General features: G+C 38.7%; 1 protein-coding gene across 4 annotated transcripts in view; it reads right to left on the bottom strand.

The window, feature by feature from the left end:
- LOC134325793 (neuronal PAS domain-containing protein 3) overlaps positions 1–15246 on the bottom strand; it is a 305263-nt gene that overhangs the window by 233417 nt on the left and 56600 nt on the right. For 2 of the 4 annotated variants that reach the window (XM_063008026.1, XM_063008028.1), the window contains exon 2: positions 9441–9539. The exons of the other annotated variants lie outside the window; for them this stretch is intronic. In XM_063008026.1, the coding sequence (XP_062864096.1) occupies positions 9441–9539 (99 nt within the window). The remainder of the gene's footprint in view (positions 1–9440; positions 9540–15246) is intronic. 4 annotated transcript variants of the gene reach the window in all.

Here is a 15246-nt window from a genome sequence, read left to right as displayed (position 1 = left end):
GTGCTAAACCTGCACTGTTCAAACACACCCAAGTAAGTGCAGACAGACTTCTTCAGTTCTACCTCCACCCATCTCCTGAAATCTATACCATGCATAATTTACACAAGAGCAGACAAAGAAAGAATAGAGAAAACCAGAACACAAATTCATATAACATGCCTTTCCCTGAAAGAAAGTAGGTCAAGAACAGACTACATCAAATGAAGAAACCTGGAACAGTCACACAAAAATGTATTTGGTTGAGCATATAGCCACTGATGCAGCGCTGCTTTCACATCACATGAAAATCCTCTTCCCCTTAAAGCTTCTTTTAGCACCCAAAAAAGTGGAAATCAGATGGTGCTAAATCTGGACTATAAGCTTGCTACATACTGTATTTAAGCTATATAGACATAACTCAAACAAGGTTCAAACCATATCACTCAACAAAGCACATTAAATTCAGCCCCCCAGAAAAGAAAAAAACAGAAAGTTGAAAAAAAACCTAATCAGACAGAAACAAAGACATATTCCTCTCTACAAACTCCTGGAAGGTGAACTGAAAGTGAACGTGAGAATCTGTCATAATACAATCATCACAATTCAATACAACAGTGCTTAACAACCAGCCTAATAGTGGCTGACATTTCCAGCTAATGTGCTCCATATTCGAGCCATTAGCACGTTCACTGGGTACGCTAGCACGTTCACTGGGTACGAGAGCACGTTAGCATCTCGATCCCATTGTGGCGTGCTCATCTGGGTAAAATAATCCTAACGCTTGATCTGAGGTTAAGCGCAGTGAGTTCAGTACACAATAGCAGGGTTATAAAGCACTGCGTAAGCCCTCTCAGACCTCATCCTCGGCCAGTAACAAAGTCTAACTCGCAGTCTATTCCACAAAGCTAATACAAGAGCACTCCTGTCAAAGGTTGTACAGAGAGAGAGAGTGAGAGAGAGAGTGAGAGAGAGAGTGAGAGAGAGAGAGAGAGAAACAGTGCAGGGGAAGAGAGAAAGAAAGCAAAGGACAAAGTGAATTATAGAATGAAATACATATTCATGTACGTGTAAATGCAACATTTGCTGTAAGTGCTTCATTTGTTAACAGTGTCAGTTGAATTGCTTTCCAGAAATAGACTGCACTTAATTTAAAGGTACAAAGCCAAGTCAATTGGTGGGACCAGCATGCTGGTGTAAACATATCATGTAGTGTCAGCTAAACCTGGTTTATTCTACCTTTTAAACAGCTTTATGAAACTCTTAAAACCATTCAGATAGACAAGGCAGTTCAGTAAAGTCACTTTACAAAACAAAAGCATCTAAACATGCCATCCACCTACTCTAAAAGTGATGGTCAAAGGGAAAATTACCAAAAGCTTCAACCGTGATAGCATTATCATTTAAAGAACTGCGGTCCGAAATGCAGTGTAACTATTGGTTTAACCACATTTCCCATTAGCAGTGTGGTCAATCATTACTTTTAAGTCGAATTGCTTGGAAAAATTAACCACCACAACCATACCTGTTTCACCTTATTTTTCAATTCAGTCTAGCAATTGCCTATTTCCACTCACTTTATCTGTCTATATGATTTTCACTGACTACCCTGCCACATAACAGCTACTAATTTAAAAAAAAAAAAAAACAAAGCTAACAAATACTTTCTTCGAGACACATAAAGCCAGATTTCAACTCTCAAACTGCAGCTCATGCAACCTCGAAGCACATTCCTTCAGACAAGTTTATCTTAGCTCACAAACTAAAAGCAATACCATACCAAACATTACAGTTGGAAATGTTACTTGGAGCCAGTATTAAGCAGCTTCAGTTTACAAGATCATCTTTACCAACAATTACTCATAGGTAAAAGTATATTTAAACAGTATTCACTATGTAAAGATTTGGAAGATAATCCACACTGTCACCTTAATTAGAGTGAAAAGAGTCGACAACCACCAAATTCAACAACCACCAAAACATGTCTGCCATTAAATAATAACTGTTGGAACACTGTCCACAGTCAAGCAAGCTTCACATTGCCATGGGCTTAGATGCTGATGTGTAAAAAGTAGGCCCATTATTCCAACACTGGCTCCTTACAAACAAAGACTCAAATACAATTTGTTGCTGATTGTATGGACAACAAAAGCTTTTGTAATCTGACAGAGATACATTTATTTGGACACAATGACTAGAAAAGACACAATATTTAAACCCAACATCACTATGAATTGAACCCTTTAATGGTCTGCTCAACCATTTGGTAAAAATAATCTGTATTTAAATAATCATGTTTGGGCCGTATCTACTCCCTGGTTGATGTGTTAAACTTAAAAATATTGGTAGATTGTTTTAAGAAAACAGACTTTCTAACCTATATGTCAACTTAAAGCTAGCACCTGAAAAAGCATTCATGAAAGTTGCATAATTTTTGTTATCGTCCCAACTGTTTGGTAGAGACTCATTAAAAAAATACTGTGTGCACTAGTACAAAATATCAATTGTTTGTTGTTGGTATAGTCCCAAGAAACTGAGAAATGCAAAGAAATTTTTTTTTTAACATTATTTTCTTGGTGAGACCATTAAAGGGTTAAGCATAGAAAGAAGAAGAAATGTTCCAATAGTTAAGTCACAGCACAAGAACAGTTTCAAAAATCCCAATACTTTTATAAGATAAATTTCTCACTAGAATGTGTGTCTGTGTCTCCAGGTTGTAAAAGAGGAATTGAAAGTGTTCTAGAGTATAAAGCCTGGGCTTCTGTCCTCCAAACAACAGCATAACATCTACAAGGTGTCTAACCTAAAGCATGTAGGTTTGCAGCCACACAAATAAAAATCACCATGGCAACTAAATGTGGATGTAGATAAAGGAGAAAGCAGGAGGATTTATGTATTTCTTGAAGCCGTCACGCCTAAAGAGCGTCCTCAGGCAAAGCAGCCTATCTGTCCCCCACTGTATTAAACCGAAGTATTCAGACCTCTGCCTTATTCTTTAACTGACTGCTTGTTTTCTCCAAAACTGGAATAAAATAGATACATACGGTCATTAAAATCATACACCAAATTATTATATTCAAAGAATTACCCTTGTTATAATGGACAGGAACAAAAACACAGAAAAGCTCAGGTGATATGATGAAGACATGATAAACTCCAGAGACATTAAGGTAAGCTAGAATGTCACTAAACACAAGAACTGTGTAGCATTTAGGCTTCATTAACACTCCAAATTATAGTAGCCCAAATCCCACCTTTCTCCTCAGATGAATATGATTTTTTTATAAGCCACAAAAATAACAATAAAACGAACTATTCTTAATGAGTGTGGGAGAAATGTACACTAGAAGTATTAATACATAATCAATTACTACTTATGCTTAAGCCATTATTGCTGGTAGACAAATTCCAATATTCCAACAATACTGCTATTATAGAATGTTACTGAAAAGTGGCATACGTGATAAGAAGTGCATTAATTGCATTGTATGACATCCAAAACTCAGTTCTAGCTGATTTAGACCAGTTCCTTTGTTCTAGCTAAGAAAACTCTGTTAATGGTGGAATCTTCCACTGTCCTACTAGGTCAAAAAACGGAGTATAAATGGTGATTATTGTCATTCCTTATAATCCCATTCACCAAGGTCATATGTGATAAGTGGCAATGTGCGGCAAGTGTAAAAAGTAAGACTGGAATTTATGTAACATTTGCATTTATATATGTCAAGACCCACCTTTCATAGGCCATGATTTACTATAGGTATGGATGTGTACAACATATGCAAACACGAAATGAAAGAATGTAATGTAAAAATTAGGGATGCATCGATACCATTTTTTCCCAACCGAGTACGAGTACAAGTACATGTATTTTTGTACTCGCCGATACCGATACCTATTTAGCATGATGCAATCTGGAGCATTATGGAATAGTGTAGTTTTTAGTGTAAAATAGTGCAGTGGAACAGTTGCTTGGGTTGCCATCACTAATTGTAAAAAAAAAAAAAAAAACACCGCACAGACATCATTGAGAAAGCTTCTGACAAGCTAACGTTAATTAATAAACGCACGTAATTAACGCTGTGCACATCATACATGCGATGCGATTCTGCTGATTGAAATATTTACTTTAAAAGGATAATACAGTCCGATCCCATCTGAGCCGATTCTATCAGCACATACATTCGTGGTTCACCTCGGTAAATCGTAAACGACTCTGAGTCGGCTCCCGCTCTGTGGTAATAACCAGTATAATTAAGCCTGAGCTTTATAATGTAAGTGAGTCACACAAAATGTTCTGTAGTAGTTGGTGTTTATTTACAACCGCATCATTCATTATAACAGTAAACACGGAGAGATGACTGAGAAAAGAAGCTTAAAATGAGTCGACTCCTGAATCACTTGTACCGACACTGTGAACAGAGTATTGAACACAAACACATCCTATAACAGCGGTCGCTGCTTTTGTAACCGGTTATCTTCGCTGTTTTGTCTATATTTTGAAGGTTTTTTTTTTTTTCCAAACGGAACTAAATAACATTAAACGTGCGTGTGAGCGTGGTCAGTGAGAATAATTCAATCTGTCTCCCGTGGGTGAAAAATGAATTGCTTTAGTTTTAGAAGTAAAAAAATCTCGTAATGTGGATGTTTAGTATCGGAGCCTCGTTTGCGAGTACGAGTACGAGTTAATGAGCGCGGTATCGGGCTAATACCCGATACTAGTATCGGTACTCATGCATCTCTAGTAAAAATACATCATATGGTGCGCCCAAGAACTAGAGTACATATGCAAGGTAGAACTACTCATCATATGAGATCTTACTGAATTAGTACCTGAGAATATTGTAGTACTTCACTTTAGACCACCAACAAAAAATAGCTATAAATGGAACCATTCATTCAGTTTTTGTACCAGCTTTCTCCTTTTGTCCTCTTGTTACATATATTCCTTCTAAATGAGAAAAAAAATTATATGATAGGACATGCTGTTATAATCCATAACTGTGTGGAGTAATTCAACAGCCACTGAACCAACACATTTTTTACAACACCCCCTCCAAGTGCTTTATTCCCCAGCAATATGTCAACCATCACACCTATTTGCTCAAAAAGAGATCACATTGTAATTATTATTACTGTTGCTATTGAAGTCTGCATGGTAAATCTGTTTGCATGTAATGTTACACCATTACAGCTGGGCTGTGGTGCTTAGAGCACTGAATATCACCAGCTGATATTATTATGGACCCACACTCTGCTGCATGCATCAGGTCTGTTTAAGCCTGGTGCTTTGCAGTGGCGATTCCTCTAAGACTGCAAGGGAAGCTCAGCTTCCCCTAAAATGTCAAAAATTAAATGGTCAAATATGTACAGTTGTGTTAACAATTCATTGACTACAAATGCGTTAGAACACGTATATCTCGAAGACGAGTTCGTTTAGAATAAGCTACTTATCACAAATCGACTGACTCGAACTTCTCATACATTCCCGGAGCGGCAGTGCATTTGCCCGCAGAAGCTGAGCGTCTTATTCACTTCTATGGGGCTGCATGGAAGGTTTTTTTTCATTGCTTCGAAACTCGCCGGTCATTGGATAAATGCCACGATTTTGTCCCACCGCCAGACGCTGAGCGTCTCTTCACTTCTATGGGGCTGCATGGAAGGTTTTTTTTCATTGCTTCGAAACTCGCCGGTCATTGGATAAATGCCACGATTTTGTCCCACCGCCGGACGCTGAGCGTCTCTGGGGGTGAATGGAGCTGTGGGCGGGTCTGGACGCTGAGCTTCTGCAAGATGATTGGAGGATCAGTCGAAAGGCTGAATCCCGTTTTGATTGACAGCTATCACTGGGAGCTTCAGTCCCATCGCGGATTTTGCGAGTGAAGTCGAAAGACAAACGGCAACCCATTTCAGGCCATTTTCTTGAAAAGGAACAGAGGGCAGAATTTATATATAAATAGACAAATTTTATGATGTAAGCCGACAATGAGCTTCCCCTCTTTGAAAGATCAGCAGCTGCCACTGGTGCTTTGTCAAGAACAGAATTTGTAATCTGTTTATTGTTAGGCAACATTTAATAATACAAAGCTTCAAGTAATCAAGTCTTTATTATAACCCCTTACAGCAAAAATAATAAATAACTATTTAGAATAAGAGCTGTAATATACAGTAGATGCCATTTACCACCCAGACTGACTGACTTTGACCACTACATCAGAGCTAAGTTATTTAACACCTTCTAACCAATAATATTTTGAGATTCAATAGTTAATAAGATGTTTTTTTTTTATTAGGATTAGCTCCCGGAGGAAACCCACGCAGACACAGGGAGAACATGCAAACTCCACACAGAAAGAACCCAGACCGCTCCACCTGCAAATCAAACCCAGGACCTTCTTGCTGTGAGGCAACAGTGCTTCCCACCGAGACACCGTGCTGCCCCTAGTTATTAGGATGTAAATTAGTGGAGTAGATTGTTTATGGTAAAAGTGCTTTGAAGTATTACAAGTATGCATGACTATAATAGTAACACCCCGTCTCTCTTACTGCTGCTGACTTTGCCACACTGTTTTAGGAAAAAAGTGACAAGATCAACCAATCCTTTTCTCTGACTCCTATTATTTCTACCGATCACTCACCAGCTTCTCTTCATTTACATTTTCAGCATTTAGCAGACACTTTTATCTAAAGCGACTTACAGTTGTGACAGTATACTGTCTAAGCAATTGAGGGTTAAGGGCCTTGTTCAAGGGCCCAACAGTTGCAACCTGGCAGAGGTGAGGCTTGAACCGGCAACCTTCTGATTACTAGTCCAGTACCTTAACCACTAGGCTACAGCTGACTCTTCACTCACCACAAAAGATGTTGCACAACTACTCTCATCCACAATCCTCACAACCTTCCTTTAAGAAATCTCACAAGACCTTATTCCCTTTTATCACACCAGTCACCAATGACTCCTTGACATCTGGTATTGTCTCTACAGCTTTCAAAAAGGCACAGGTTATACCCTGCTTAAAAAAAAATTCACAATAGACACCACACACATACACAACTACAGAGCAATATCAATATCCAATATTTTTTCTCATTCAGAATTAACTCCACAATCAGTATGAGTCTGGCTTCAAGACAAGCCTTGCTTTTCCTGATCCACCACTCAGAAGACATCAAGGACGTTCTCTGTACTAGCACCCAAACTGTGGAACAAACTTCCCTGGTCTTCTTTAACGAAGCACTTAAAATGAAAACTAACATGCACTTACTAATCTTGTACATTATTTCTCAAAAATACCTTTATATTTGTTTAACAGGTTTCAGCAGATTTGTATTAAACTAGAGTAACTAGTTAACTCGCTTTGAATTAGAGTGTCTGCTAAAAGCTGAAAATGTAAATGTTTCCAAATTCCAGTGATGTAGGATCACACATGATAATCAACTTAAACAGAAATACTGGTGCAAAAACCAAAAAGGTGTTTGTGTGTTTGATGTTGGCAGAAAGCCGACAATGCGTGTTTAGCTCTTTATGGGGACAGAGAGCCCATCAGGCCAGAGATCACCACAGAGAGGTGAGCAAGAACCGGTGTGCATGTGTGTGTGTTTCTATGTGGGTATGTGAATAACTAGGAGAGACAGATGTGCAACAGCCACCAGGCCGCTAGCTGGTCCCTTGCCACAGGATAGAAGGCCAGCCTTCCACATGGCCATTTATCTCCATTTCGGCCTGACCTGTGCAGCCTGCTCAACCAGCACTTAAACTAAATAACCTTGCTGAAATTAAGCCTCTGTTTTATCAGAGCGGGGCGCTACAGCACACCGGCCAGCCTGCACCAGCTTCTCCAAACTGACACTGCATGTGTGTGTGTGTACAGAGCCTTAAATCAATTTTATACAGAAATGCTGTCAGGTTATCTGGACCCAAAGTCAGCCAAGATGAACCAACAGACTGTGGAAATGTGTGTCGTGATCAAATCAGATCAGATCAGAGTCAACTGTTTTAGGAAAACGTTGATCACTCTGTGCCAAAATGAAAAGCACCATTTAGACAGTTATCAGTGAAAAAAGCAAAAGTCAACATTTGCCATGGTATGGGAGAACATCACAGCCCATGGCATGGTGACATGCATATGTGTGAAAATACCATTGATTGTTGGGATTTTAGAAAAATATCTGATGCCATTGATGCATGTAACAGTGACAAATATGCCTCTGTCCCAGCCATTCAGATAATTCTTTAACTCTTTTAAATTGCTTGCTGAAAAAATACTAAACATTTTATTTATTAAAATGTCTCGGGTGTGAATGTCTGCATGATTATAAGAGAAAGGTTACAGACATTGGTTTTAAGCATTTGTTATCTGAAATGCTTTTAAAGAGGGATAAACTGCAAAAATCTATTAAGCATTTTAATAGCATTATGTCATATACATCATTAGAGCATAAACTGGATGGGTTATAGAAAAACATGAGAGACTGGCATAAACACTGATGACAGTATAGTGTCAGCTGGGGGGTGGCTAGTACTAATAGTATTAAATACACGGCATGATGAGCTATTAGGGGAGGCTTTCTGTGAAAGTGATAAATAAATCCTCTTTAGTCAGTGTGACAGTAATCCCAACACCTCAGTGCTTTCATTTCTCACCAATCCATCAACCAGTGCTGGTATTAGCAGCACTAAATATTTCCAAATCCTACTGTACTGAAAAGGCCTTGTAAACATAAAATACAGCAAAAATCACAATCATTCTGAAAGGAATTGAAACAGACTAAACTTCCCACAAGGTCTTGATGTAACCTTAATAAAGAGATGAGTGAGCAGGTGCGAACACCATAAAGGGCCAAATCTTTATGCAAAGGGGCCTCGTTTATCAGCGCTCTGAGCAATAAGGCTAGTTTTAATAAGCCTATTACATATTGGATTTCTCTTGCAGCTGAATAAGTCATTGAAACTGCCGCTGCTCTAAAGCAATAATACTTGTTTTTGATCAATTAACTATGTCCTTGTGAAATGTGAAGAGAATTATTCACTCTGCTTTTAAAAATGCCACCGATGCAGTTTGGACTATTAGATTTATGCCAAATCACTCCTGTAAAAATTACTCATACTCCTCATGCTGCATTAGAAAAAAGAAACATATCTGTGGTGTACTTTGTCAAAAACAAATTTATGATAAGTCTTAAATACTACACTATATGGCCAAAAATATGTGGACATCTAAACATGAACTTGTTGGAAGTTATAACCCCACCTGCCACTATCGACCAACCCTATACACTATACACTTGGACTGTATACTTACTAATGTGTAAATGAAGGCCTGAAGTAACAATGTCTATACAACTGTATTAAGATCATTTAAAAAGCTTTTTGTTATGGTTGGTGTGTTGTGCAGGTGACCTTAAACTCTGATTGGCTAACCAGAGAGTGGAGCTGAAAAAAAAGGGAAAGGGGGAGGAGTTACCATGGTGATGAGGTATGTTGTTGCCCTCCGAGGTGAAGTGTCTTGGGCCTAGTGGCTGAACACGAGCTGGCATTAGCTGGCCTCTCCCAGTAAGGGTCGCTGTGGAGAAATGTGGAAAATCTCTTAAACTCTCTACTGCAATAGAAAGCTGAGCCCTGACCCTTCCCAACCTACCAGTAAGTACACACAGACTCTTAGTCAAGTTCAGCACCTTACAATCAATGTTACATTTCACTAGACATTTTAATATACTTTAGCTACAATGCATTGGCTAAAAACAAAACATGTAAAAGTGCATTTAACACAATTAAACAGGTATAATCTAGTGTTACTTCAAAAAAGGGAATAAGACAGTAGTTAAGAGGAATTTTGTATTTATAATATTTTATAAATGTATTCATAAAGTGTTTTATAGTGAACATAATATCTCGTAATAAGTTACCTACAATTAGCATAACAAATAGTCCATATGTTAAAATAGGAGCTCAAGTTAACATTTACTTTGTCACCTGTTATGACCTAATTATGGCATAATTCTTTAAGATAAATGTTATAATGCACTAAAATGTGTATTCAGAAAGTATTCAGACCAGTTACTTCAAGAATAATTAAAGCATAAGGGTTGTACCTCACCACAATTTGAGGTGCCACAACAAACGGCTTTGTCATTATAGGTGATTAAAGGTAGACTGAAAGGCAAAAATGAAAATAATTTAAATTTTAAATTAAATCCACAACAAAAAAGTCAAGGGGTGTGAATACTTTCTGAAGTGGAGGCACAGTTACTATAACTGAGCCTGGTTTAAAAACGGTGTCTACCAATTTCTTATAAACAGTCATGTACAATACAATATGTTTTCATATACAGTATAATGAAGTCACATGTTACACATGTTACTATTATGTTAAGTATTACACTGTATTATGCAAGTGTTTTCATATAATTCAGTAATACTGGGATGATTAAGTGTAGGTTTGGTGAATATATGTATTACTGTGAGCAAGTAACCTACTGAATCAACTGAGACGTTGGACCGGCAATAAACTATTACATTACAAAACACTTAATCTTGTTTAGGTTTTCATGTGTGAACTGCTTTAATAATAATAAGAACTTATGCAGGCTCCTAAACTCAATTTGCAATATGAAATTGTAGCCTACAGTATTTGTTTTTCCTCACCTTTAAAGTGCTTGCACGTAATTGCTGCCAAATAAAATTCTGCAACACATGAGCTTACAGTGTATGTGCCTGGACTGAATAAACCATGGATGGAATTTGTATTACATAGTAAAAGCAAAATGTTGTTTTTTTTTTTTTTTTTTCAATTAGTGACTAAACCACAATTTTGCTGAACATTCCATTAGAGGCGCAAAAAAGATGTATTTTTGTGTTGTGTGGCGCCGACAACAGCTGTAATTACTGAGTTTTCTTTAATCTACACCTGCCCTCTACTCTGTTACATGTTTTCAGTTCCTGCTCTTCAACACTGAGGGGCTTTTATTGGAGAAGGACCCTTCAAGAGCACCACAATGTGGCAGTAAATATAAATAAAAATGTGTGTGTTGAAGGAAGAAGAAATAGGGAGGTTTGATATTGATACTGGATTGAATTGATCGCTTCATTAATTTTTTTTTTGACTGATGCTTTCAATTTTATTTCTGTATGCCACATGTCATTTACCACAATACATTACCTCTAAATTTGTCAGCTACATTCACACCACAATCTGTTGACTAAATGAAACCACCTCTTTATACACTCCTACTCAGACTGTTCTCTTCACATTAGGGGCTTATTTTGTTTTATTCCAGGTGCTGCATGAGCAGAAGATTTGCTCCATTTTTCGGTCAACTACTTCATTCCCATATTAGGTATTCTTTTAAAATCATAAGCGGTTCCACTTTCTGCGTGTTGGGTAAATAATCCTTGCTAGGTGCACTGCAACTGCCCTTACAGGCTCTGATGTGGCCTTTTTGTGATTTCCAGGGAAACTGACATGATTGATAGTATGTCAGGTCTGTAAGCAGGGGTTTATGCACTCATTCAAGCAATCAGCATTTCCAGTTTGGTATAAACAGTGGTAAGGTCAGCAGGACTATATTGTATACTGTTTCTTACTGGTTAAAGGGTAGCCCTGAAAATTCACTCTCCAAACCCAAAGCACCGCAAATCTTTGCCCACCTCCACAGTGACTGGTAAATGAAGGTGTATAAACCAGTGGGGCAGCAGCATCTCTGCCAATAACGATTGTTGTAACGACATAGAAATATTAAATAGCGTGTAGAAGGAGATACCATCTTATCAGTTAAGTAAGTAAGTGTTGTTGATAAGCTCTTTTTATTTTATTTTTTTCCCCACATACTGTGTGTGGTTTGTTTAGATGCCTTTGGTTCGAATTGTGTTCATACCTGAAACAAATTGGTTTTAAAACCTATTTAGTATGCACCAGAGTTGAGAGAAGGTTAGTGTTAAGGTTTTTTCTACAATAAGCACTGTAGACTTTCCTGGAAAAGCTGACTTTCACCATTTCTCTGCACCCTGAGCTGTATAACAAGTTTGTGCAGCGGGATATTCCGCTTGCACACCAGCGTCGAGTTTCTGAACTCCTCGGTTCGAAACTCAGCGTTGCCACCAGCCGGCTGGGCGCCATCTGGTAGGCATAATCAGAATCAGAATTAGAATCAGATTTATTGGCCAAGTATGTGGATACACACAAGGAATTTGTTTCCGGCTGATGGTATCTGATAATTGGCAGTGTCTGCAGCAGACACTAACTGGCCATCGTATCTGCAGGGTGGGGCCCGGACATATATGTGGGTGAGATCTTCATACGCTGTGTAAGGACCCTGACTGACGGAAGAGACGCCTGTGCGGAATGCAGGGGCAAGAAGAGGAGGGCTGTGCACGTGTCGGACGTGCTCTCCTCGGATGCAATCGGGTATCCCTCAGTAGCGGAAGACAAAATTGACTGCGCAAAAATTGGGAGGAAAATAGGGAGAAAATGCATAAATAAAGTAAAACAGTGAGGAAAATAGAGCTAAACATAGATATGTGGAGGCTTTGAAGAGAGACCGTTGACTCTTACTCAACTCAAATGCATGTGTGTGTTGTGGTGCATCTTAATGACATTTTACCACACCGCTCAAGCCCAGTGCTGAGCAAAGCGGCTAGCGAAGCGCACAACACTTCTCATGTGAATGCACCCTTACTGTAACCAAATGCACTGAGAGTAATCGCACCAGGGTACATTTTAATCAAACAAAAGCTGACAAGTATACACACCCTAAGAAAGGCCATTCCAAGGTCATTGATTGGTAAATTGATAATTAAACTCATTTTTCATTTTGAATGTTGAGAATCTTACAAAAGATTTTCTTTCCTCCTTTATTACTGCATGTTTACAACTAACCCCCAGGTCTGATATACGGCTAACAACCTTCCACTGATCCAAACAATTAAAGCTGAATTTGTTTGCAATTTGCTTTTAGATGCATTTCTAAGTAAGTACAACAATCTGTGTTCATTAGAGTGCTGCAGATACACTGTTCAGTGGCTCACTAATAAGTGTTGAAGGGTGGTTATACTACATGGTGTGTTTCTGAGCAGAGTGGACCGTTTAACAGTGCCAGATGAGCAGAAGAGTGGATCTTCACAGGGTCTGTTTCTCTAACACCATTTAGCAAGCGGTCTCTCTGTAAGGACCATACAGTGCAGTTCTTAGTATCTCAGTTATCAAAAGCCACAGCTGAATATCAGTGTTGGAGGCCAAACAAGAATCAATACAACCTCATAAATATTCATAAATATCTTTCAGGTGCAAAAATCTGTCAGGAATTTAACTCAATGGAATATATCTACAATCCACAGCATTGTAACAAGGCGCAGGGTAAAAAAAAAAAAAAAAGCTAAATTTGTCCATGAAGATGTACTAGCTTACTTATAGAAGGAAGATTTGTTGGTGCAGATTTGAAGAAGACGAGCAGTCTACCTCAACAAGCTATATGTGTAGCAAGCAATTTATTTTAGGCAAGTTCATTTAAATGTGTTAATAATGTTTACTAACTTGTAGCAGCAAAATTGCACATTAATTTACTCTTTCAAATCTATGTTATTGACTCTGGATTAAGCTAGCCAGTACAATTCTAGGCTGTTAGATGTTATTACGCAAAAATAGCATACATATAATCTGGCACAATTCGCTGAAAATAAACATGTACTTATTTGTGCTTAGTTATAAAAATTAGAACAGATTAATCTCTCATTTCTACCTCTTTTTCCTTTCTTTTTAAATAATTACACACAAATCACAACCCTTTTGTCATAAAGTCTTTTCATACTTCACTACACCACTCTCAGTAGCTCATTTTAACTTTTTTCCTTCATCAAAATCTCTACAGCTTTCGTTTATGAGTCCATTTCAAACAATTGATTTCTCATTGCTGACTGTGGTAATTGCACACACTGTTGATGTGGTAAATGAAGATCATGTTAAACACTTTATTTATTTATTTATATTTAATGACAGGACATGTAGTTCAGTTACACAAGATTCATCAGTTCACATTTAAACTTAAACACCATCACTGGCAATTTTGTATCTCCAATTCACCTCACTTGCATGTCTTTGGACTGTGGGAGGAAACCAGAGCAGACACAGGAAAAACATGCAAACTCCACCTAGGAATCGAACCCAGGACCTTCTCGCTCTGAGGCACTAGTGCTACCCACTGAGCCACAGAGCTCTGAGACCGATCTTCATTCACACAGTTAGGACATTTGCTCTCTAGGCTCTGCTCCTAAGTGGTGAATCAACAAGAGTAGTCATGCTGTAAAGTGTGAGACATAGCCTCTGATCCTCTGGCATGTTTATTGGCCTACTTTATTAACTGCTGGATTGGGTAGAGTCTGATTTATGTCTCTTTTTATCGATGTCATCTAGGAAAAGCAAGGTGACTGACATTTACAGGTAAATCTCTCTATGTTCATTACCAAAATGTGGCCTCTAGATAGAGCCACCAGGTCCATCTGGTCAACAGTGTCTGTGTTCTTTGCCTTGATGCCTGGCACTTTATGCTGAACTGAACAGTCAAATCTATGAAAGTAAAAATGTGGAGCTCGGGTGGTGCAGTGATAAAACACGCTAGCACACCAGTACTGACATCTCAAACTCAAGTTCGAATCTCAGCTCTGCTATCGACAGGCCAAGCACCTATATGTACAATGGCTGTCTCGAGGTTCCACAAAGGTGGAAATGCCATCGTCATGTTTTACACACTTTGGTTACATTCATGACTGGACAGGTAGTTACTGGTTACACAAGATTCATCTGTTCAAGTTTAATGTCAAACACAGTCATGGACAATTCTGTATCTCCAATTCACCTTTACTTGCACATCTTTGAACTGTGAGAGTAAACTGGACCTCCCGGAGGAAACCCACGCGAACACGGGGAGAACATGACAACTCCACACAAAAAGGACCAGTACCGCTTCACCTGGAATTGAACCCAGGACCTTCTTGCTGTGAGGCGACAGTGCTACCCACTGAGCCCAGCCATACTCACCCACTACCTTGGTGCTGTTAACATTTTAAGGCACAGGTTATTCACATTTAGCCCTGTGTGTGTCTTCTTGCGTGTCAGAGGGCAGTAGTTGAAAGCACCCCTGTTCGGCACGCGGCTAAGCGGATGAATTATTAAGCATACTCTGTTGCACAACATCAAACTCACACACTGAGAGATTCACTGCACCATAGTCACAGTGTGTGACAGTGTGTCATAGGAGCTGTGTACACAACACACACAC

Source organism: Trichomycterus rosablanca, chromosome 13 (genome assembly GCF_030014385.1).
Source record: "Trichomycterus rosablanca isolate fTriRos1 chromosome 13, fTriRos1.hap1, whole genome shotgun sequence".
Taxonomy (NCBI): Eukaryota; Metazoa; Chordata; class Actinopteri; order Siluriformes; family Trichomycteridae; genus Trichomycterus; species Trichomycterus rosablanca.
The sequence above is the reverse complement of the archived record's forward strand: the minus strand, read 5'-3'. Positions and strand labels throughout refer to the sequence as shown.